The 25,845-nt window shown below is 35.7% G+C and overlaps 2 protein-coding genes across 6 annotated transcripts in view; one reads left to right on the top strand and one right to left on the bottom strand.

Annotated features, from left to right (window-relative positions):
- LOC116170802 (39S ribosomal protein L15, mitochondrial) overlaps window positions 1-25,845 on the bottom strand; it is a 148,876-nt gene that overhangs the window by 70,660 nt on the left and 52,371 nt on the right. For both annotated transcript variants that reach the window (XM_031487316.1, XM_031487317.1), the window contains exon 4: window positions 7,972-8,016. The gene's annotated coding sequence lies outside the window, so the exon portion shown is untranslated. The remainder of the gene's footprint in view (window positions 1-7,971; window positions 8,017-25,845) is intronic.
- LOC116170789 (sodium-coupled monocarboxylate transporter 1) lies at window positions 13,646-24,018 on the top strand. 4 transcript variants are annotated; one of them, XM_031487295.1, is made up of 11 exons: window positions 13,646-13,802; window positions 13,924-14,071; window positions 14,196-14,409; window positions 14,459-14,736; window positions 22,273-22,340; window positions 22,393-22,547; window positions 22,595-22,735; window positions 22,786-23,004; window positions 23,052-23,199; window positions 23,245-23,537; window positions 23,586-24,018. In XM_031487295.1, exons 2-11 carry the CDS (start codon window positions 13,951-13,953, stop codon window positions 23,926-23,928), a joined length of 1,980 nt encoding a protein of 659 aa, XP_031343155.1. In that variant the 5' UTR covers window positions 13,646-13,802; window positions 13,924-13,950; the 3' UTR covers window positions 23,929-24,018. The 4 variants fall into 4 exon arrangements, with proteins under 4 accessions (XP_031343155.1, XP_031343152.1, XP_031343154.1 ...); XM_031487292.1 differs by having other exon boundaries at window positions 13,924-14,086; XM_031487294.1 differs by having other exon boundaries at window positions 13,646-13,843; window positions 13,924-14,086.

Genomic DNA, 25,845 nt, shown 5'->3' with positions numbered 1-25,845 from the left:
CTGTAGTTCCTGAAACTTCCGCACAATCAGAGATACGAATTAAAATTATCAACAATCATTTTAATTAATGTAACATTTTAATTCAACAATCACTTTAAATAATTCTTGCCGATTTTAACAGCATGAATTCATATGATTGTTGAATTAAAATGTTCTCTGAAAATATTTGTACAATTTTATTCCAAAATTTTACAATGTGCCATTATAAATAACAGTCAATCGTATGCCTCTACTTTTTACGTTTGTTGTTATTGTCTTACGTATTAAATATGATTGTTTAAAAAATGTTACTTAATAAAAATGTGAAATGAATTATATTGTTATATTGAATGAGTGTATATGAAACTGTATTTCAACAAACAATTAATAACAAACAATTAAATTGAATTGCAAGAAATACTTCGATTAATAAAACGATTTTGTCCAACAAACATAAAAATTCATTCATTTTAAATGTGGAATTAAAATTATCAACAAACATTTTAATTCAACAATCATTTTAAATAATGCTTTCCGATTTTAACAGCACGAATTAATATGATTGTTGAATTAAAATGATTGTTCATAATTTTAATCCCACATTTAATATGAATAAATTTTTATGTTTGTTGAATTAGTTCTAGTTAGTTATATTACTGTTCGTTTATGTATTCGTTTGTTGATTTGTATTGTTAAACTTTCGTTATACACATTGCTATATAATTCATACATCATTTCAATTAAGGGAAGTTTTTTAAACAAACATATTTAATGTTTCACATAAAAACAACAAACATAATAAATCGGGAAATAAACTTAACTGTTGTTTATAATGTTACATTGTAAACTTTCGTAATAAAAAGTAAAACGGCGTTCCATACGGAAAAGAGGTACGCTACCGTGTACTTTGAAAAGGGGTGGACGTGCTGGGTTACTTTTTTGTTCATAATCAACCACAAATAAGTGGCACAAAACATTTCGTTTGTGCTTCCATTAACGTGCTAACTTCACGCACCCCGGTGGGATAGAAATTTTCCTTAAAAGCAAAGGTCCCGAGGGATTGCAAGTTTAATTCACGGCCAGTAGTGCAATAATCATTGGCCTATTTAACCGAATTTTAATTAATCCATAACTTATATTTAATTCCCCAGTCGACCTTAATCTTACTTTCGCAATTTGGAAAAACCGATTTCGCATATAAAAGATGACTAAAGTTGCGTAGACCTGTGAACCAATTTTTTTTTTAACTCCTTCCAAAAATTATTCTACTTAGCTAATTAAATAATCGAGCAGCACACTTTCTAATTATTGCTGGTTGTGATAGCGCACCGTGTCAAACAGGCTCACCAAGTACGAGGCTTACTCAAAGACCTTCTCTTTGAAATGACTGTGAGCTGTACAATTTTGACCTGCATTCAAGACGGGAAATAACCAAATTACTAGACGACGTTTTTCGAATAAAATTGTTATTCCCGGAAAGAATGCGTTTCGAACACATGGCGTTGCGGTGACACGCAATTGATCCCAATCATCTGCATTATTAACTACTCCTATTTAATTAATAACACAAGAGCGAGATGGATTTAAAGTGGCGGTCTGCGAAGGCTGGCAGTAAAACGAAATAAGCGGATATCGACAGGTATCGTTGGTTTAATCCAGTTCAATCCAGCATCACATGGGTTTCATCCAGTTTTGCAGTTTTCTTACGAACGTCGTTTGGAAAAAAGTTTAGGCGACTCGTTATGCAAATTTTAATTACAGTTACTTGCGATTTATCTGAAATTTTTTTAAGTACCACGTTTAATTAATGATATTACTGCCCACGTTTCGTTTAATTTAACACATCACTCTCGTTCTTTTAATATGCCCGCATAAAAAAGCGACAAACTCATCAAGAAATGTTGTAAACAAAAAACAAATTCTTTTTTATTGATTGAATAATGGAGCTTTTCCGAGAAAATGGTTTGCAATTTTAAAAAAAATGTCGTTATTTGCATTCTACATATCAGTCGAATGCAAATTAAAATTTCTGCTTGTTGGGTTTACTGCCTTTAACTGTACTACTGGTCCATGCATGGAATGTGCGAAAGCCATTAAGCTTGTGTAATAATTTAATTTAAACGTAATCCGAAATTAAAATTGGACATACCAAGCGCAGGCAGGCGCAATATCGATAGGAATATAAACAATACATACAAAACAAGATAAGGCGCATTTGTTTAACCGAAACAGCTTTTGTTTTGACATCACCAATAGAATTATTTCGTGCAGACGTCTCAATCGCCCTTTGTGAGTACCCTCTTCCGACAATCCTTTCTTGAAGTATAAGGGAATATACCCCATCACGATAAGAGGTCGAGGAGGAGGGCTATGGTTGGTAGAAATTAATTCCTTTCGTTGAGACCTTTCATTAGAGTACCATGAAGGATAAAACTAGTTCCACTCCCCCCCCCCTCCCCCTTCGTACTTTGATAGAGGACAGAAAGAAGGGCAGTAGTGGGTAGAAAACGGTTCCTTTGTTGAGACGTTTAATTAGAATACAATGAGAGATCAAATTAATTTTTACCCCCCCCCCTTTCTAAAGTTTAACTTGGCACCGATAAAAGCATGCGTATGCAAAATCTGTTATGTTATGTACGTTTTACTTTCAAAAACAGCATCTCAGGAAATAATTCGTGGGGGGAGGCCCCCCTTTTAGACAGCAAAATTTGATGATCGTCTGACACACCTTCAAGGTATAGGCTGTCTACTGCAAAAAAAATCCAACACTCTAGAACCATTCCCCTAGAAGTAGTTCAAAACGGCAGAAGTGGGTCTGGACGGACAAAACGCAAACAATAGCACAGTTTGTTTTAATTCTTAAAAAAATGCACTAAAACCCTTTTTTGCAAATGTCAACCATAGATAGTTGCGCAAAATTATTTCTGAATATACCAGGTGTCCCATTTTTCGGTGTCAATAGACAATTCGTCTTTTTAATGGAACACCCAGTATATTTTTAGTTCTTTCGATGTCATTTTTAACCTCTGCATGGAGCACTTTTTGGTTTTTTGTCAACTTTACAAAATTATTACTTATAAATTTCCAAGGGGCCATTATGACGTACAGGCCAGGTGGCAATCGCCACCCGCCTCCGCGGGCCAGTCCGCCCCTGTTTCTAGTCCATAACTTTTGATTGAGACGTCCGATCGAAAAAGTACGAATTGTTTTAGATTCTACGCACCAAAATTAATAAGAAAAAGTGTTTTCCCGAGAAATTTTGGTGCAGTCGATTTTTGGTAAAAAAAGGAATTAAGGTTATACACTGCCTTTTTTTAAGCCCCGAAAAAAAAATTGTCTCAGATCGACCCGGAAAAAAAATTTTCTTATAGAATGTGGCCTGTAGAATCCATAATTTCAAACAGTTCCAAGATTGGGCTATTAGTTCAAAAGTTACAGCCCTTTGAATTTTCTTTCGAAATTGGTTTCTAGTCCATAACTTTTGATTGAGAAGTCCGATCGAAAAAGTACGAATTGTTTTAGATTCTGCGCACCAAACTTAATAAGAAAAAGTGTTTTCCCGAGAAATTTTGGTGCAGTCGATTTTTGGTAAAAAAGGAAATTGTCTCAGATCGTCCGGGAAAGAACATTTTCTTATAGACTGTGGCCTGTAGAATCCATAATTTCAAACAGTTCCAAGATTGGGCTACTAATTCAAAAGTTAGAGCCCTTTGAATTTTCTTTCGAAATTGGTTTCTAGTCAGGGGCGGGCCAGGTGGAATTGCATAGGTTACGGGCCATTAAAGTATTAGTGTAGCAATGAAGGTGGCGGGGGGGTAGCTCTGCGGTGCACCACAAAAACATTTTTTGCTTCATTTTAAGGTACTCCTTTTTCGGAAATCAATTACCTTTAAATTGCAGCTGATAATTAAAAGTAACAAAATATACAATCCACACGAGGTGCGTCGCCTATCATTGTATTTCAGCACTTTCATGCTACGACAAAAAATGATAAATTCATTGTAAAACACTTCAATTAAAACAGAATTTTTTTACAACCTAATATCAACCCCAATTAGAGAAACGTGTTAATAATTTATTAATAGTGCAAGAAACTAAATACAGCACATACTTATAAATTTCCAACGGGCCATTATGACGTACAGGCCAGGTGGCAATCGCCACCCGCCCCCCCCGGGCCAGTCCGCCCCAGAATTGATTTGCTGCAAGTATACTCCTTATTTCGTAGTAAAATAAGATTGTTTAAAAAAGACTAGTTCTATTTTTAGAAATTCACCTTTTTAATTAATCTTATTTTAGTACCAAATAGGGACACTTGCAGCAAATCATAAATTTATGGAATTTGCATACTTTTTGGCATTCTTTTGTTTTTTATTATCACGGCCTACTCCTAAACATGTAATTAATTAATGTGTAACTACCTTTGTGAAAAATAATGAATAATCTAAAAACTATGGGGTTTAGGCACAGGACAGCCCTTATAAAAATTGAAGAGCACACAAAAGACTATCGAATAGAGAAATAGTGATACTTAAAAAAAAATAGTTATGGCACTTTGAAATTTGGAAATCTTACTATTTTCTTGTGAACACTCTGTATCACATTCTCTGTATCACTATATCCAACTTTCTCATTTCCAAAGTGTTTCTTTTTATTCAAATTAACATTATTGATCAAATGTATTTCTTAACTTATAAATCAAGATCGCTACGACTTATCAAAGTGGGGCTTGCTTATGAGCAAATATTCGGAAAAAAATTAGTAATTTGGTAACATGGACAAAAAACCATGAAAAGGTTTCCATTAAAAAATGATATCGAAACAACTAAAAATATACCGAGTGTTCCATTTAAAAAAATCAGTTGTTTATTGACACCCTGTACATTCAAAAATAATTTCTGTACATGCGCAACCATCATTCTGTGGTTGACATTTGCACAAAAGGTTTTTTGATATTTTTTACAAGGTATGAGCTAGGAAAAACCATCGCACTGTTGCAGGGCCCTGTTATAAAGATTTGAAAAAGTTTAAAGAACGCTGGTCCAGAATCCTGTCCGAGCTACTCGAGATACGGAAAACCGTCAAGCCTTTTCACCTCTCTCCATTATCAAGAAGAGACAAAATAATCATTCGAAGACTTCGAATTGGACACACAAATCTCCTCCTCTATGCCATCACTGCAAAAGTGTATTATTCGCCAAACACCTTCTAACGGAATGCCAGCTCTACTCATGCAAAAGAGCCCAACTTATTATTCATAACTGTATTATTGTATGGAAGTCGAAAGCCAAAATTTTCCGCATTTGCTTGATTGATTTTAGCTTTAAGCACTTAAAATAAAATTGATTTCAAACTTAAGGGTTATAATCCACATAGAAATACCTTCAAAATAAGGTATCACTCGACCCTCCATTCGATTTAAAATTTTGGGGGCGATTGTCACCCCCGCGATGGCTTCGCCCTCAAGGGGGCGAAGCTAGCAAAAGAATCAAAAATTGACGGGTCCGAGGATTTTTTCGTAAATGTTTTGAGGTCACTAAAATAGGCTGACGAGACATACTGGGAATATTTGAATTTTTTAAGTACAAAATCAGGTGGGTTATTTATGAAATATGCAAAAAGTTGGTTCGTTTCATTTAAATCTGTGTCTCAGTGTTGGTTTTCCTTATTTCCTAATTTAAATTATGTTAATCCGTAATTATTGTTTAAATATTATCACTTTTTTTCATTTTAGATACGGCGTTAGAAGAGAGACTGTTTGCTATAAGGATTTTTATCAGGAGAAAATTAATTAACGCACGTGTTTTATCGCCGTTAATAGGACATGGAGATATTAGAAGAATTGTGCCTTTTATCTCGGCAGAAGTGGGGACATTTTGATGCGTCCCGCGATTTATTTGAAAATTCATAAAGAAGGACCAAACAACAAAAAATAAAAAACTTCAAACCGCTTAAAACTTGGAAACACTTCCTCTCGGTAATCACTAAAGGGTTTTTTTGCCATATTTTAACTAAAGGTGGCATCTTTCCTTGTAAGCTCAGTAATTTTTCACATTACCCTTGTATATCGTAATGTCACGCTTAATTTTGACAAATGTTAATGAGAATGAGGTGTGACGGTTCCAATTTGAAATGCAGCAGTTTTAATCAAAATTTTATGTTAACATGCGTAAAATTCGCGCTCATGGACCAGCAAGGCAACCTCAGTGTAAATTTTGGGGAAAATCCAAAAATTTCGGATAGCAACTGAAAGGTATGTGCTAAAACTGTGTGTTTAACGCTTTGGAATGCTTCATAAATTGCTTGCTCGTTTGCATTTTTAAAGAAAGGCGAAAGGAAATTTTCCATTGGTGGAAAAAGTCCTCCACAAAATTGCTTGTCCGTGCTAAAACTTGCGAATGAGAGTGAAATTCTTTACAGAAGTTTCTGTGAATCATAGATTTTTACCATTGATTGACAAACCGTAATTTATGCAACAACAAACGTTTAAACATTTTACATTTATAAAACAAACAAGAGCTCTATTTGGCAAATTCTCTTTGGATGTTTGTCCCTCCTTCAAATGTTGTTAATGAATACTTTAGATTCTGCAAAGTGAGGCTTTTAGATGTAGAGATCCACAAGTGTAGAGATCATCGTATCTTATTTGGTATTATGCGGTGCAGTTAATTGCTGGCCCGCAGAATGACAGAAAACAATAAGTAGAGTTGAGTTAATGCATTGTTTTTGGCGTAATGGTAATAGTCGACTGTAGATGTTCCCGGCTTCCCGGATTTCCGACGGAGTAAATCTGTTTCAGAGTTTAATTTTACCTATATGATGTCGTTGCAGTGCGTTTGTATTATGATCATAAAGGTCGATCCGTATATTGTTAGGAAAACTAGATTTATAACACTGTGTGTGCAGTACCCAATGATATACCAATAGTAATGTGTAGTCCCTTGGAATTAGAAATGTGTAGTGCCTACTTTTCGACATAGGATCCAATCGGTGAGGTTTTTTTTTTTAAATTAGGGTGTTTAAATGTAGTTGGAATTTCCGAAAGTGTTTTACTACATCAGAAACCTTCGCGAGCATACGTAATTGACATGTTTAGTTTTCTAAAAAAAATCCGTTTACAAGAAATACTTTCCTGGTATAAAAATTATTTTAAAAAAAAACGAGTTTCTTCAAAACGTAACTTTTCGGCACGGAAGCATTTTGTTGAGACCCAGTACTTTCCCTTTATTATATTTTCCTCTCACGCATCCCTTCGCTTTTTATTTATCGAAGTATCTACTCCACAACTAAGAGATTGACATCTGCATATATGCAGTCCAATATAATCGATGGGTTTGTCTTTACCAAAAGGCGCTACTGTTAAAATTTCGAGAAGATTGGGTAATAAGAACTGTTACAATATGAAAATTGAAATTTAAAACTTGTAGCCTATTTAAATTCGGCAATGAAAGTTGATACCCTTACAATGTAATAGTTTACACAGCAAATCTTTGAGGGATAATGAGTATTACTCGCTCATGGAGCATAAGTCCTCCAAATTTGAAAATTGCTTTTCATATTTTGTCATGCAAGATTTTAAACAATTATTTTAATTATTATACCAACTGCAAAAATGTTAATCATTTCAAAAGCATGTTACGTACAGAACTTCTAATTCCCCCCAGAGAAGCAAATGTCAATAGGGCGATTTAATCTTTTGTTTTTAATTTTCTTGATCTTACTTCTGTATTATTGTTGCGCGTACGTATTATTTTTGTTTTCTTTATATGAATTCACGTCGCTTAATGTACCGATGGTAGGAGTGAAAAACGGCCTTTGGCCGATCTCCCACCAGCAATTTTTTAAATTTGAAATTGTTATTTATTTACTTAATAAAGAAACATTATTATTATTATTTGGATTGGAGATATCCAACCCGGTCAAAAAGTTTTCGATTTATAAAATAAAAGATAGATGTAAGAATTAATTTTGGTGAAGATATTAAAGACTTACCTTTCTAGGTGTAGAGACTTGCATCACGCCAGGTACGGTATTTACCTGCAATTAAAGACATTTGTTAGAATCAATTCATTTGTTAGTGAATCAAAAGTTTCAAATAAAAAAAATACATTTTATTAACTTTCGCCCACAAGAAACCCAAGAAATCGATCAAGTTTTATCGTGGGTTTTTTAAACGAGAATTACGTTTCGAATAAAAAAATTTAAAAAAACTTTAAAAAACGGTTTTTTGTTTTTGCCCATTCAGTACTTTTCCATGGAATTGCTGAGGGGGAAGGGGAAATGTTTTTTAAATGGCAGTGCACCTTTTTATTAGGTTCATTTGATAAAGATATTTTTCTTATTTCCATGCTTAGTACACTAATAGAATAAAAATTTTCAAAAAAAAAGTATTATTATACACATCAATAGCATTAATCTAGATATCCTATATCAAAATAAAACAAATGAACGTGTACGTTTCTTATTAAATCTCGAAGACAAAATGAAATTTGCAATAAAATGGTAACAAACGTACACATTTAATTGTTTTATTTTAATGTAGGACATCTAGATTAATGTTTTGATGTGATTAAACGTTTTTTTTAATTTGCTTGTATTAGGGTACTAACATGTTACATCGTCGAAAAGAGAAAAAAATCACATGAGCCCAATGAAAATATGCACTGCCATTTAAAAAAATTCAATAAATTGTTTTTCGTTACTAATTTATTTTCTGAAATAAAAACAACTGAATGCTGCCTTATTATGGAAAATATCATATAGAAAAATTTTGTATACATTCGATATTTACCGAGATATACACTATATTCCATACATAATGGGCATCCTGTATATCCTATTTGCATTTTGTTCCTTGATTGGCCTGCCGGCAAACATAAAGCACGCTCAGTTTTAGCGATCATTTTGGATCGAAGATACACAGAATCTTGATCTAAATTCCAATTTGAGAGAGGAAACAGTATACATGCTATGATAGATACAAAAATTGACTGATAGCAGCCATGACTACTACTTTACGGAAATACACGTTTTGAAGCATCAGAAATCCGAATCAAACAAAATGTCGGTCCGTCTGTCGGTCCATCTGTACTCTCATTGGAAGAGCTGAACAGCTTTTGAGTAGAATCTCGCATGGGCAAAGTTTTTTTTATATCTTCTGACGTTAAGTTTCATTTACATTTAAACTAAAGTTTACATCTTATCGTATTACATTTATTATCATTTTGGTTAAAAACAAATTTGGATGGACTAACATTTTCGGTTTACTTTTGTAACCGGTTCAATATTATACAGGGTGTTCCTACATATGATGTCAAATATACGGAAGGGGCTAATTTTTTGGGATATTTTAAAACTAAAAATTAATATAAACATTTGAAATATTGGTTTACGCTAACCCTAAACTTTTTGGTCTCTTGTAACATTTTCGTATCTGTGGCCGTACTCGACGAAAAAAAAATAAAAATGTTTAGTGACATTTCTAGTGACTTTTCTAGTTTAGTCCCTGAATTTATTTGGATATTATCTTGCTTTTATTAGTTTTGACAGTTGGCGTGGAAAATTGTAACTTGTGTTTGCATACGTTTATAAATTATAGGTTTAAATTGTAAAGTGTACGGTAGAACTATAACCCCCCTATATATTGGTAACGAAGCGCTTAGGGAGGTATGTTATAAGAACTTTTACTTATAAAATGAACCAAAGAAAGTTCCTTCCATTTTTACATCATATTTAGGAACACCCTGCATAGTAATACTAGTAAATCAAATTACCCATAGAGTGTTCATTTCATCGCACATTTTTCCTCGAGTTTTTCCTTTAAGGACCTCTGCTGTCGCTCTAAATTTATTTCGTTTTTTTACCATTGAACCACCAGAAAGAGAGCATTAATGATACCAATTCGAATGTATGTGGCCTAGTTTATCAAGTACTTAAAAAGAAAAAATTTGAAAAAGCTGTCTCTAAACTATTAAGTCAGAGACCAGCTTAGTCTGAACTTGTAGGTAGCCTAATATAGTTTAGTGATATACAGGGTGATATTGGGCGGTAGACACACAAGCATTTTTCCAATTAAACCGAGGGTCCAACGTGTTTTGTTTGGAAGCCACCCTTAATAAAGTGCTGAAATTTGCATTTTTTTCCTCAACTCGTTACTAAGAGTGGCACGTCTTTGAATAAGTTTTGGAGTATGGCCTGTTTGATTTTACAAACATTTTCTTAAAATTCCTACCACGAAATGGCGCACCCCTAAAACTTTCTAATTTCCACCAAATTTGGTACGTATCTGGTATAAAAATTAATTTTATCTCTCATTGTATTCTAATTAAAGGTCTCAACGAAAGGAACCGTTTTCTACCAACTACTGCCCTTCTTTCTGTCCTCTTATCAAAATTGGGAGGGGGGTGGAGGGGAGGGTGGGGTGGAACTAGTTTTATCCTTCATGGTACTCTAATGAAAGGTCTCAACGAAAGAAATTAATTTCTACCAACCATAGCCCTCCTCCTCGACCTCTTATCGTGATCGGGTACTCACAAAGCACGATTGAGACGTCTGCAAGAAATATATCCATTGGTGATGTCAAAACAAAAGCTATTTCGGTTTAAAAAATGCGCTTTATGTGCACGAAGGATCCACGAGACCTTTTGAAGTTTGAAGTTAGTGTTCAACGTATGTTATTGCGCTATGGCGAGTTCTACCTGGGACACACGGTATTCAGTTGTTTTTATTTTAGAAAACAAATGAATAACGAAAAACAATTGAATTCTTTTACCCCTTCATTAGGCTCATTCTTGGGTTCATTTGATAGAGATTTTTTTTCTCTTTTCGATGACGTAACATGTTAATGCCCTTATATAAGGAAATTTTTCAGAAAAATTAAAACACTCTTTGTTAAGTATTTACACCAACAACATTAATCTAGATATCCTACATCAAAATAAAACAAATGAACGTGTACGTTTCTTATTAAACCTTGGAGACAAAACTAAATTAGCAATAAAATAGTTTTCCTTGGAATAAGTGTTCAAAACGAGGTTCAAAATGTTTGCCATCATTATCTGCAAGGCGGTGGCCTACCCTTAAGCCTAACCCATCATAAAAAGCTTGAAATAAATGACTGAGGATTCCGAGAAAAATTTCTGCAGTAATTATTGCTAACTTAGTTTTGTCTCCAAGGTTTAATAAGAAACGTACATGTTCATTTGTTCTATTTTGATGTAGGATATCTAGATTTATGTTATTGATATAATTAGGTACTAATATAGTTTTTTTTTAAATTATTATATAAGGGTGCTAACATGTGAGTCATCGAAAAGAATCAAATGAGTCTAATGCAGGGGCATTTCATTATTTAAAAAATTCAATTGTTTTTCGTTATTCATTTGTTTGTTAAAATAAAAACAATTGAATGCTGCCTTATTATGGCAAATAAAATCTTAAACAATTTTTATATAGAAAAATTTTTCATACAGTAATTTACCGAGATATTCCATATATTGAAAATGTTCTTTCATGATAACCATCTCTACTGTACTATAGTGGATAATTATAAATATTCTACTCTTCCAGTTTCAAAAAAAATGTCTTCTTGTTTTTTATTAATTAAGGGCAATACAAAAAAGTCATTCTTTGTGTTATCTCATCTTTTAGCTACGTCACTTTTTATATGTTTATACCAATAACTAGTTTACGGCGCATTTCAGCGCATACCTGAGAGTACAATTTCGTATGTTAAAAAAAGTAATTTTTAAAAACGTTAAGTTGGCCCCCCCACTTTTTGAAAATTTGTCACGGCTTAACCGTAATGGCGCTAGCTTTAATTCAAGTGGCGCAATTGAGCGCATAACCAAATGTATCAGGTGACCTAGTTACAAAGGACAAAATACGTACTGGGGGGGGGGGCTACGTTCACTTGCCCCCCCCCATGTTTTTTCGGATTTCTAGAAAACGATAATTTACAGCTTTATTTCGTGAAATTGATTTGCGATTCACCCTGACTACCAAAATGTGAGCTGGCACAAACGTTTTATATTCACGATTGCCTTCGCCGTAATACCAGCAAAGCGTTGAGACTGATTTTGTCCGAAATCCTCATGAAACCTACATGTGCAGGCCTGCTTTATGTCAAGAAATTTTAGCTTTTACCTAACTACTTTTACTGTCGCCCCTGTCAAAACTGACAGATGAATATCAATAAAAAGTTCTATATTATGATCGATGAAATTTTATACTAAAAAGGCAATTTCGGAAAAATGTACTACATATATACTCGGCAATAAAATGACATTACTTGACTCGGAAATTAAAGTACTCGGTCCCAAAGTGGCCTCGTACTTCAACATTTCCTCGCAAGTAATGTATCATTTTCCTGACTTTTATGTAAATAACTATTACAGAATCGGGGTTTTGCTTTAATGGGAATATAATTTTTGATCATTTGACGTGGACGTTTTCATAAGTAAATGAGTTGGTAAAGACTTTGGACCGATTTTATGGATTCGAGAAAAAATTCAAATAATTCTTTAGAGCCGGAAAACAATCGATTTCAGAACGTATAATTTATAGGACTAAAATAACCGAAACCGAGACAATGGGAAATGACGAATGATGAAGCGAAAACGTTATGGATCTCAGAAGTAAACTTTAGTGGATCAAAAAGTAAAACAAAAACATCAACATTAAAAAACGTTTCAACGTCAAACTGACAGATAAAATGCATATACTACCCCATTCATATCTTTTATTTTAGAGCAGATGTTAAATTAACATTTTAATAGGTTTCAATGAGTATGCCAAGTCTCCTTTAACAGTAAGAGTAGATAATATGATCACTTTAATGGAAAGGGTAGATAAAGTGAAACAAGTGATTGTGCATTCTCATGGCATCTGCCATTCTTTTTAAAAAACGAAATAAAATGAAACGGAATACAATATTGTTTCCAGGGAAACGACGAGATGGGATCCTAAGCTTACTATTTTGGATGACTTCTGTTATTATGCACGACGATAAAGATAAATCACGGTAAAATCTTTAACTCAATGGTGGTTTTATTTTCCTTTTTGATCCTGATGCAGTATTGCGGAAGTGAGACTAAAAATTGAATGTGACGTGTGCTGATTTGTAACCACCATTGAGACATGTAACGTATCTGCTCTCGTTGGCGTGTGAACATTTCGTAAAATTTCCACAGGCATCATGCCTTGTTAATCCAAAATAACTGTTTTGCATTGTAAATACAAAGTATTGAGAATCCACCAGTGGCTCATAATTGTACTCGTATCCACGCAAAAACTACGAGGCCATGAAACGCCCGAGTGGCTTGACATTTTTATTCTGATGTGTTTTACTATAATCACTTTTGCTCAAATTTGCTAAATGGGCGAGCGGAGGATGCATTAAGTTTGGTAGGCCACCAAAATTTGAGATTTTGGTCCTGAGATATACGCTCGTTCACTGAAACGATTAATGCGCGCATGAAGTTTAATTAACATAACACAACATGGATAAATTAAGACGTGAAGATTCGGACTGTCCTTTCTCTATTAACGCAATAAAAAAATCATTTACGTCACGGTGACACTTTTTCAGCTATCACCCCCTCCTCGATTTTCCGGTATTAATTTAAGGGAACCTACTTAATGTGGCGAATTGCATTATATCGCACCATAATCTTCTTTTTGGTTGCGAGAATTGTTGGTTCGGTGTCTCTTTTCCTTTATTGCAAATTCACGCGAATGAATTACATCGTACGATCCAACCGTCAAATAGTCCAAATACAGTTTCGCACGTTTTTGAGTTGGGACCGGTGTCGGATAAGGGATCGGTGAGTGGATTTTTTCCGAAATGTAATTTAGTTCAATTTACGCAAGTACAATGCGGAGGTCGAGCTATTGTGGAATTTTTTGCGGAGGTTTGAACGTTTTGTGATATTGCTCGCGTTTCAGGTGCGGCGTGTACGCAAATGAAGAAGTATGTTTGGGGTTACCAATAAACGAGTTGAGCTGATGGTACGGGTTGCCATGTTAATTCTTTTGCAACGAGAAGCTTTGGCGGAAGGTCCACATTTGCCACAAACGGGCAGGTTTCGCGAAGGTACGTCCATTGATGGTAGGTAGATAATTAAGAGGATGCGGTTAAGTCCGGTACGAACCACTTCTTGTAAAGTTACAAACAAAATAATTAAAATAGGAATGCGCGTGACGTAAATCTTTTACAGATAATTTCACACAATGTAATGGTGGTCATGGTGGAAAAATCGAAAACGAATTCGGTTGGCAGGATTACTTGGTCTTATTGGCAATGCTTGTGATATCGTGCGGAATTGGCGCCTTTTACGGCTTCTTCGGATCCAAGCAAAAAACCAGCAGCGACTTTCTGCACGGGGGTGGAACGATGGGCACCTTTCCGATGGCAATGTCATTGGCGGCAAGGTAGAAACGGAACTCGATCGGACTTTACCTTAAACCGATTTCGTTACAGCTTTATCACGGCCATTGAATTACTGGGAAATCCCGCAGAAATGTATAATTACGGTACACAATTTTGGATGATCTGCATCTCTTTCATTTTGGTTATTCCAATTACATCCAAATTCTACTTGCCGATATTCATGAAGCTACGGTTAACTAGTAGTTATGAGTATTTGGAATTGAGATTCAATCGACAGACGAGCCTTTTGGCAAGCGGACTGTACATATTTCAAATGGTGCTGTACACCAGCGTCGCGGTGTACGCTCCGGCTTTGGCTCTTAGTCACGGTAAGTACCTACGTATAGAATTTAAATTGGATCTGACCTCGGATGAGCTAGTACATAATATGACCACACCACTTGGTAAATACTCACTAACAGGGCTTTTCCAATGTTTGGGCCCGTAACCTTTGGCTATTGAGATTATTGCGAGAATTTGGATGTATCCCTGGTTGTTGAGAGTCATAATTATACAGAATAAGCATAAGCGTTTCTAAGATGATGAATTATCTCTTCTTTGGGACATCACCAAAATTTTCGAGGGCATTCTTAGTTACCAACTCAAGGAAAGCAGCTCTATTTGCAAGTGTAAACAAATTATTGAGTATAATTCACTGATTCGAATTGTAGATCGTAAACCAATCACGTATACTTAAAAACAATTTACAATAATTATCAGATTAATTAAATAGAAATTGTAAGTGAATTATCTATTAGGTACTACTATCGACACGCTAATCTGTATATATTTACTCTAAAAGTCTTAGTGTCAGCGTCCACATTTTCAACAGTATAGGGGTCAACTAGGGTATACAGGGTGTTTTTCTGGGAAAGTAAAATAGGTAGGTTTTTGAAAATTTGTAAGTTACTTTGAAGGCCAAATCGATGTAAAATATTTTCGAAATGGTCGCACTTTCGGAAATAGCGGAAGTAGCTAGTAACTTAGTTATTTTAAACGGCAACCCCTATTTTTTATTGCATTTTTGGATTCTAGGTGAAATTTCAGTTCTTTTGATACCCACATGTCGATATCTACCACTTATGGTTTTTAAGTTATTTTGACTTTAAGAAAAAAAAATGGCGGATGCAGATGGTACCTTTTTGATAATTGAGTACTTGAAAATGAGTCATGGCAACCCATTTTTATCAGTGCATAGAGAATGAATAGGGTTTTCTTTTAGTGTAGGTACTTAAAAAAAAAGTTAAGTTGCTTACAACCGCACCTATAGAGATCCAAATGTAAGAAACTTCACAGACTAAAAACTCAATTTTTTAAAATGGAATGGTCATTTTCTTACTATTGCATGAGATAAAGAATCGAAATGGGCATATTTTGACAATACATGTTCCTATAGCTATCTTTATCAGTTTCTGACTTATTCCCATTTTATTGAATTGGCACTATTTTTTTCGGATTTTCTTTTTAGTAGTTGGCCATGATTTTATAATAATCGAATTTTAAACAGATCTAGTGACACTAATCCGTCACCTGTTTTAGGTTAACAAGTTATTCAAAAAATGGTGAAATGGGCAGAATCGCGGCACGTGCTTACAGTACATTCATTCGAACACTGGAACGAAATTGTATGAATTTTGAAAATTTTGTACCCTCAAAAAGTACTACAAACCGTTGAATCACAAGTGATACAAAGCTCTACAAGAGAATATTTTAAAAAAATGAATTGAATTGTGTTTGCAACACGAAGGCTCTCATTTTGAGCATGTGTTGAAGAAGAGAGGGTTTTAAAACAATTTGATCCTATTTTCATATAAGTTTATGTTTTCCAATTATAGCTGATCACTATGTTGTTTTTTTAATTAATGAATCAATGATATTAAAGAATCTTTTCTTTGATTTGTTTAAAATTCGATTGTTATAAAATCATGGCCAACTACTAAAAAGAAAATCAGTTCAATGAAATAGGAATAAATCAGAAACTGTTAAAGATACTTAGCTATAGGAACATATAATATCAAAATATGTCAATTTCGATTCTCTATCTCATGCAATAGTAAGAACATCGTCATTCCATTAAAAAAAACTGAGTTTTTAGTCTTTGAAGTTTCTTAAATTTGGATCTCCATAGGTGCGGTTGTACGCAACTTAACTTTTTTTTAAGTACACTAAAAGAAAGCCCTATTCATTCTCTATGAACTGATAAAAATGGGTTGCCATGATTCGTTTTCAAGTACTCAATTATCAACGTACCATCTGCATCCGCCATTTTTTTTTCTTAAAGTCAAAATAACTTAAAAACCATAAATGGCAGATATCGACATGTGGGTATCAAAAGAAGTGCAATTCACGTAGAATCCAAAAATGCAATAAAAAAAAGGGGTTGCCATTTAAAATAACGAAGTTACTATCTACTTCAGTGCGACCATTTTGAAAATATTTTACATCGATTCGGCCTCCAGAGTAACTCCTAAGTACAAATTTTCAAAAACCTACCTATTTCACTTTCCCAGAAACATTTAACAAAAGCTCCCAAAAAACACCCTGTATCTATACCTTTCGTTCATATAGCACCCCTAAGATACGGGGGCAAAATCATGATATTGAAATTGTTTAATAGAAAACATCCATGCGGTTGAAAACTTAGCTATGTAATATACAGGGTGCTGCAACAGTGCGTCGATCTTTCCTATCTCATACCTCGTAAAAGATATCAAAAAGCCTTTTGTGCGAATGTCAACCATACATTGTTGCGCATTTACAGAAATTATAATAATAATAGTACTCTTTATTCCAATCTAGAAACAAAACTACGAACACAACAAAAAAGTAAAAATTATATAAAGTAAAAATTAAGTACAGGGTGTCAATAGACTACTGATTTTTTTTAATGGAACACCCCGTATATTATTAGTTGATTTGAGATCATTTTTTAACCTCTGCATGAAAACCTATTCACTTTTTGGTTTTTTGTCAATGTTACCAAATTACTATTATTTCAAATGGAACGATCACTATTTTATTTCTCTATTCGATAGGCTTTCGTGTGCTCTTCAAGGGGTGTCCTCGCGTCTCTCTTTCCTGGATTTTTTTAAGGGGAACTATATCTTTTCCATCCACTTTAGAGACATCAGGGCTCAATGCTGTCATGAAAACACAAGTATTAACTTTTTGGGTGCACTGTTGAAGATTTATCCGGTCAAAAATAGCGAAAAATGTCTTTTTTCCAAAATTACAGACTTTCAAGGGCGGATATCTCGGAAACTATTCAAGATATCGAAAACTGACCGAGTGAAACTTGTAGAAAATATAATCAGCGATCATTTTGTACAGCCGAAAGCCGAAAAACCGTACTTTATCCCCCCCTCCCCTCCCCACGTTTTAGCTCCAATTCATAAATAAAGAAAACTGAAAAAGAGTAATGTCAAATTGTAATTAGAATGACACTAATTAGCGCGCCATTGTTTTGCAAATGGGTACTCTTTTGTTATTGGTCAATTCGCCAACGGCGAACTTGGTTAAACTACGAACATGTTTGAACGTGAACGTATTCGAAGGGGACGAGGACGGCGACGCGAGTTTTGGGTTTTGGTATAAATGAAAGTATTAATTTGCTATTCATTATCTTCGGTGAACTACTAACGCGAGCGCGGAGGAAAAAGTTTTCAATCGGCCTTAATTTACAAAAAAAATGTAACACTTTTTTCGGGTCCGTTAACTTGGCCCCCCCACTGAGAGATTTCATAGTCGTATTATTTTGAAATGAATGCGCTCGTTATGCGCTCATATGCGCCACCGATAATAACTCTTGCGCCATTATCGTTTTTTAGAAATCCGTACGTAAATCAGTACGTATTTTGTCCCTTGTAACTAGGTCACCTGATACATTTGGTTATGCGCTCAATTGCGCCACTTGAATTAAAGCTAGCGCCATTACGGTTAATCCGTGACAAATTTTCAAAAAGTGGGGGGGCCAACTTAACGTTTTTAAAAGTTACTTTTTTTTAACATCTTTTCATACGAAATTGTACTCTCAGGTATGCGCTGAAATGCGCCGTAAAAAGATATCTTTGCGCCATTATTGTTTTTTGGTTATCCTTAAATATATTTGGGGGGTGGGGGGCCAAGTGAACGGAATCCCCCATAACGCATTTTGCTACCGGTATTTGTGCCACTTGATACATCTGGTTATGAGCTCAATTGCGCCACTTGAATTAAAGCTAGCGCAATTACGGTTAAGCCATAAAAAATTTTTAAAAAGTTGAGGGTCTAACTTGGCGTTTTCAAAAGTTATTTCCGGAAGTGCGTCCATTTTGAAAATATTTTACATCGATTCGGCCTTCGGAGTAACTCCTAAATACAAATTTTTAAAAACCTACCTATTTTACTTTCTCAGAATCGTTTAACTAAAGCTCCCAAGAAAACACCCTGTATAGTGTTTCTGAAACACTATAATGGCGCCAAGATTTTTGTTTACGGCGCATTTTAGCGCATGATGAAAGGTACGATGTAGTAGAAAAAACATGTTAAAAAACGTAACTTTTGAAAACGTTAAGTTAGCCCCCCCCCTTTTTAAAAATTTTTTATGGCTTAACCGTAGTGGCGTTAGCTTTAATTCAAGTGGCTCAATTGAGCGCATAACCAAATGTATCAGGTGACCTAGTTACAAGGAACAAAACACGTACTGGGGGGGGCTACGTTCACTTGGCCCCCCCCCAAATGTTTTTTCGGATTTCTAAAAAACGATAATGGCGCAAGAGTTATTATCGGTGGCGCATATGAGCGCATACCGAGCGCATTCATTTCAAAATAATACGACTATCAAATCTCTCAGTGGGGGGGCCAAGGTAACGGACCCACTTTTTTCTACAGGGCGCCCATTATGTATTGTATATATCTCGGTAAATAACGACTGTATACAATTTTTTTTAATATAAGCGTTTAACATTTTATTTCCCATAATAAGGCAGCATTCCAGTTGTTTTTATTTTAGAACATAAATGAGTAACGAAAAACAATTAAATTTTTTTAAATAGCAATGCATTAGGCTCATTTAATAGAAATTTTTTTCCTTTTTTCGATGACGTAACATATTAGCATTCTATTTAATAATTAAATTAATAACATTAATCTCGATATCCTACATCAAAATAAAACCATAGTATAATACCAATACGAGGGTTGTCCAGAAAGTAGCAGACGTTTTGAAATAAAAAATTTTAAAAAGAACATCTATTATTGTATACATTTGGGGGCTACACTCTTGGGCTATTTATCGACACAAGCGCCATGAGGCACTTGTCATAGCGTAGCCACGAACTTATAAATTAAGATGGACTGCTGATCAAACAGTTGCATAGAGGTAGAAATGGCCTTAGCATGGGTGTCCCCATGATGTGCACATTTTAGTTATTTTCTAGGGGAATTTTCCTAGTGCTCAAGTTTTGAGACTATTGCAGCCTTGGAAAATGACATGTGTCACAGTAATTTATTTACAAAACGTGAGGTTAATGTTGGTTTAATGCTTGTTTATTAGTTGATTTGAATTTCGCGCCAAGTGAGTGCACATCATGGCGGCCCTCATGTAGGTGTCATTTGTTAATGCAGCATTAGCAGGCAATCGTAATTTATAAGTTCGTGAGCGTGGCACAAGATTCCAACTTTTATAAATCCGCCTCCTGAGACTTCAACCACTGGTTATCGCCGCGCCAGCTTGAAGTTCGGCATCACTGTCCATATTGTGCTATGTTGCGAGCGAGGTCTTCATCGCTGGGAAGAGGTGGAAGTCGTCGAACAACAAAACTTCCACATCTTCCCAGCGATGAAAACCTGGCTTGCAACGCAGCGGTTCGATAGGGACATGTCTGCGTTATCCAGTGCAGGTTAAAATCTCAGGCGGCGGATTTATAAAAGTTGGAATCACTTGTGCCACGCTATGATAAGTGCCACAATTTGAATGGTGCTTGTGTTGATAAATAGCCCAAGAGTGTAGCCCCCAAATGTATACAACAATAGATTTTCTTCACAAGTTTAAAATTTTTTATTTCAAAACGTCTGCTACTTTCTGGACAACCCTCGTATTATGATAATTGAATAGAAATCGAAATTAGCAATAAAATGGAATAAAAATTTTGATACACAGGGTGTTTCTGGGAAAGTGAAATAGGTATGTTTTTGAAAATTTGTATTTAGGAGCTACCTACTATGAAGGCAGAATTGTCAAATATTTTCAAAACGGTGGCACTTCCGGAAATACCAGACTTCGTTCATTTAAATGGTAACTTTTTACTTTTTATTACATTTTTAAATTCTATGAGAACTTTTACGTTATTTTTACTTTAAATAAAATGGCGGATGCGGACGGTACCGTCAAAACTCATTACTGGAAAACGGTCGTAGTTATGCAAACCCATTTTTACCAGTGCATAGAGAAAGAATGGGGCTTTCTTTTCTTATGTTTAATTTTGTTTACCATATATTTTTTCGAAAAATGCATAGTTTGGGAGATATCCACAAAAAACGATTTTGGCAGTCATCTTGACAAGATGGCGGCGCCGACGGCAGATTTGAAATTGTGCATTTTGTGAATTTTAGTTCTACTATTTCCAGGTAAAAATCCTCAATGACTGGCCTATTAGCACAACATCTAAAAATCGAAATAATTTCCAAACGGTATGTTTTGCTGGCGAACATTTCACGGTACAAACGTAGGGGGAAACAAGTACCATTTTTGGTGTACACCAAAAATTCAAATTCAAATTAATTCACGTTAATTGAAATTAATTCACGTTAATTCAAATTAATTCACGTTAATTCAAATTAATTCGCGTTAATTCAAATGTGCCGCCAATGTTCTGCTTACTTCACGGACCCGCCCTCTGAGGCTTTTTAACATAATTCCATCCAAATTACGTACAGTTATTTAAAAGAAACTTTAAAATGATTCCAAGATTTCAAAAAAACATTTCAAGCACGTTAACTTTTAAAAGTATCTAACAGTGGATTTTAAGTGAATTGTTAATAACTTTTCGAGTGTCTCAAAGATTAAGATTACTCGCGGGGCCCTGGAAAATTCAAAGAACATTCAATATTCAATAAAGGCGATTTCAATAACGCCTTGTTGAAAATATTTTTAACAAACGTTATAATAATAGCTATTTATTTGAGACGTGAGAAATTTTTGGAGGCCTTTGACCGGGGAAATTAATTTCTCACGTAAAATGGGTCTTGATTGTTAATCTGACAATTATTATAAATTCATTACCTACATGAAACAAACCGAAGGCCTCATTGTCCACCAGTGGATAATGTGTAATTTTTTCCACTAAAATTGAACGCATAATGACTTCTTTGTTGGACTGTAACGAATTTGTAAGGCAACTCTTAACACCATAAAACCCTACACAAAAATTCATGTTTCAAGAGAACATTAAAATTTCCAATTCAATTTTCAATTATGAAAGCATGGAATTTCAATCCAATATTTTTTTAAACATCACAAGACGCAAACACTACCGTTTCCTAATCCAAATTCGCCCGTCTATCCGTCGGTTCGTCTGTTCATCGCCCGAGACCTTATCTACTCTTATAGTTTTCAATATATTTAGTTCGTTCATTTTGAATTCTGTAGCTTATAGCTCGGGCATCTGGGCCAAGAAAATCCTTCATTAATATGCGCAATATATTTCTTATTTACTAATATACTTTGTTGAAATTTTAACCACCGATACTTCTAGTAAAGACAAACATATCGCATATTGCAAAAATAAGATTTCTTTGAAACATTAACCGTATATGCTTTTAGTAAAGAAAAATATAGCATATCATTAGAAAACTACCTTTTCATCCTAAAATTTCTTGTATTTCAGTGACTGGACTAAACGTTTACATTGCCGTTACCGTGGTCTACGTCGTTTGCATCTTCTACGCATCTCAGGTAAGAACAAACTTTGTGACAACCGACCATTCTAACCCTCAATCCGTATTAGGGAGGTATGAAAGCCGTGATCATGACCGACACGTTCCAAGCAGTTGTCTTGGTCGCCTCCATCCTTCTGGTTCTGTACTTCGGCGAGAGGTACGTCGGCGGTACCGGCGTCATTTGGTCCGACAGTTACAGAACGAATCGCTTGGAGATCTTCAAGTAAGTACAACCCTCGCGTTTACCCCTCTGTAATTCCGTCCTTGCAGTATGAATCCGAGCCCAACGATCAGGCACAGCTTTTGGTCGGTAGTGATCGGCGGCACTTTTTACTGGCTCACGATGTTCAGCTCTAATCAGGCGTCAATTCAAAAGTATCTCACGGTGGAAACGATTTCTCAAGCTCGAAAGTGAGTAGTACCGAGATTTAACAATCGCAATTTAACCCGATTGGGTTTAGGGCGATTTGGGTGTCGTCGATCGGACTGATCCTAATCTACACGATTAACTTCTATACGGGAATGGTGCTGGTCTCCCACTATCGCTCCTGTGACCCGCTGAAATCGCACCAGATTTCGTCACCCGACGAAATTCTGCCTTTCTACGTTTTGTCGCAGCTGGGTCACATGCGAGGGGTTACGGGACTTTTCGTCGCGGGTATTTTCGCCGCCAGTTTAGGGTAGGTTTGAAAAAAAGGGGCGGTTGTCTTCTGATTCCTATGTTTAGGACAGTGGCGTCGGCGTTAAACAGCTTGGCCGCCGTCACCTGCAAGGATTTCATTTCTGGGGCGTTCAGAATCGAAATGGCCGAATCTAAGGGCGCGCTGTGGGGCAAGTGCATCTCCATCGCTTACGGAATTATAAGTTTCGGACTTGTAAGCACTTTTCAAAAAGACGGACGTTAACAGGCCGAGTTTTAGGTGTTTATAGTCGAGCAATTGGGAAGCGTAATGCAGATCGCCTTGAGTTTCAATGGAATGGTTGGAGGAGTGACTCTTGGTCTCTTCTCCGCGGGCATGTTCTTCCCGTGGACGAACTCGAAAGGTGCGGTTACCGGGGCCACTGTCGCCCTAGCCGTTGTTCTTTGGATGGGCATTGGTCAGCAAGTGGCCGTTGCCAATGGCAGTTACGTGGTGCAGCAGAAACCCGTAAGCGTCGAAGGTTGTCGTTGCCTGAACCACACGGAGATCGCCGCAGAAGCCGTTGGCCAAAAGTAAGATCAACTGACCTGGCAAACTTGCGTAATTCGCTAACGTTTCAGTTCACTATTCTTCTTGTACCGAATTTCGTACCTGTGGTATTCCGCAATCGGCTTCCTTATAACGGTCGTAGTGGCATTTATTGTTTCCATCGTTACCGGCGTCCAAGATCCCTTCGGCATTGATCCGGATTTAATGTCGCCTCCATTCGCCTACTTTTACGAAACGCTGCCAAGGGATTGGCAGGAATTCCTTAGGCTTCCCCGAATTGCAGAAGTCGAAAAGGCGATCGACTTGAAAGGGATTGTTAACCATGGTCTGAGTATGAGCGACGATAAAGTGGAAAGTGACTGTAAGAAGACTGATAGCAAAACGGGTCCTACAAATTCGGTTATCGAAAAGTAACTAAAAATCAGTATTAATAAACTCGTTATTTAAACAAATTTTCGTTGTTATTGTACATATATTACATAATATACACAAATTGTGATATAATTTATGTTTCATCCACCAATCCATCGTTTTTTAGAAATCCGAAAATAAATTTGGGAGGGGCCTAGTGTACGCCACCCCCCCCCCCCCCGTACGTCTTTTGTCGCTGTAATCTAGGCCCCCTGGATACATTTTGTTATGCGCTTATTTGCGCCACTTGAATTAAAGTTAGCGCCATCACGGTTAAACCATGACAAATTTCCAAAAAGTGGGGGGGGGGGGGCAACAACGTTTTTAAAAGTTACTTTTTTCTATCATCTTTCCATACGAAATTGTATTTTTTGATATGCGCTAAAATGCGCCGTAAGAGATCTTTGGGCCATTCTTATTTTTTAGAAACCTTTTATAGCGCACTGTATGGATGTAAGGATGTCTATCATAGGAATCTCGAAAACAATAAAAGATACGACGATGGTTAAGTTAGCGAAAAGAATGAAAGAGTTATTATCACGCTTTCGTTTTTATTTTTTGATGTTTTGTGAACAGAAAAAAAAAAGTTTTAATAATAAAGATCAGATCTTTAAATATAAAATTATTCAAAGATGAAGTACAATGACGAATACGAATATATTAATTTTTCGGAACCGTGTATTTTTTGTGAAATCATCGCCAATTAGATTTTATACACGCACTCGCGGTTAATGCAAGCTTCGCTCCGTATGTTAAGTAGCGATATACGGCAAACAAAAAAACAAAAGTTGGAAACCGTTGGTTTCAACAGGATGGTGCACCCTCGCACAACGCATATAATCGTGTGAGACATTCGGAGACATTTTCAATTTTCCGGAAAATTTGTCAGATATGTATTTTCGCACGAGTACTCACGCTTTGTGCGCGTGTGCACCATCCTGTTGAAACGAACAGTTTCCAACTGCTGGTTTTTGTGTGCCGTATATTGTTGTATTCGTGATAAAAATGCTACTCAATACAGTAGGTATGTACTTTTTTTATGGGCTACATAAAAAATAAAGTTGATGATTTCTTCAAAACTTATCTGTTCAAATAACATAACAAAAAAAATAAAAACAAAATCAGCATATTTACGTTATTGTCATTGCAAGTAATCGGAATTTTCTGGTTTTCTTTAAAGCATAATAGCTCTTTAATTGGGCATCCTTTCTCATTCTCTGATGTGACCATCGGCGTATCTTCTATGGTTTCGGAGATCCGCATACTTATCTTGGACACAGTGTATACTGTAACGGGATCCTAAAAGGATATCACATTTCTGTTTACGGCGCATTTGAGCGCACGATGAAAGTTGCGTAGTGTAAAAAAAACATGCAGCTCTTGTTTGATTCGTGGGGCGGGAATTAAACAAACGAATTAACGATTAAAGATGGCGGTCTGCGTTAGTAAAAAATCATTTTGTAGGCGTTCTTTAATTAATAAGAAAGGAGAGGATTAGTTTTAAAGGATTCATGGTTAAGCACGCAACGAGATCAGTGCGTGCGAATTAAAATTAATCATATTGGCATTTGGTCATCAGTGCGACCAGTCAATTCAAAATTTTGATTACTCCCCTCTGAACTCCGGAAAGTTTCAACCGCACATTTGAAAATAAAATATTAACTACGGTCGGGAACTACCAAGAAATAACCACTTGAATTATGAACCAATTTCAAACGAATTCTTTATTCTCTATCACATGTCAACACTTGAGCGAAAAAGAGATGGTCATTGTAGCAATTTGAAATAGTTGGAAATTGGTTCACGAATTGGTAACGCACGCCTCACATTTTGTGAAATCAACTGTATATCTAGAAGGGGATTCTTCAGTCGAATCTTGTTTGCCAGAAGATTTCTCGGGTAATTTTTTTTATTGCGCCC

The sequence above is a fragment of the Photinus pyralis genome, unplaced genomic scaffold, assembly GCF_008802855.1.
Source record: "Photinus pyralis isolate 1611_PpyrPB1 unplaced genomic scaffold, Ppyr1.3 Ppyr1.4_LG5, whole genome shotgun sequence".
Classification (NCBI taxonomy): Eukaryota; Metazoa; Arthropoda; class Insecta; order Coleoptera; family Lampyridae; genus Photinus; species Photinus pyralis.
Note: the sequence above shows the minus strand (reverse complement) of the source record. Positions and strands in the feature narration are given on the sequence as shown.

What these genes read in the sequence shown, in the direction of transcription:
- LOC116170789 (XM_031487292.1), top strand. Translation starts at nt 13,951, where the DNA reads ATGTTTGGGGTTACCAATAAACGAGTTGAGCTGATGGTACGGGTTGCC. An exon ending in CGAAGGTACGTCCATTGATG is followed by an intron (nt 14,087 to 14,195) that starts GTAGGTAGATAA and finishes AATCTTTTACAG; the next exon opens with ATAATTTCACACAATGTAAT. An exon ending in AATCGCTTGGAGATCTTCAA is followed by an intron (nt 22,548 to 22,594) that starts GTAAGTACAACC and finishes CCGTCCTTGCAG; the next exon opens with TATGAATCCGAGCCCAACGA.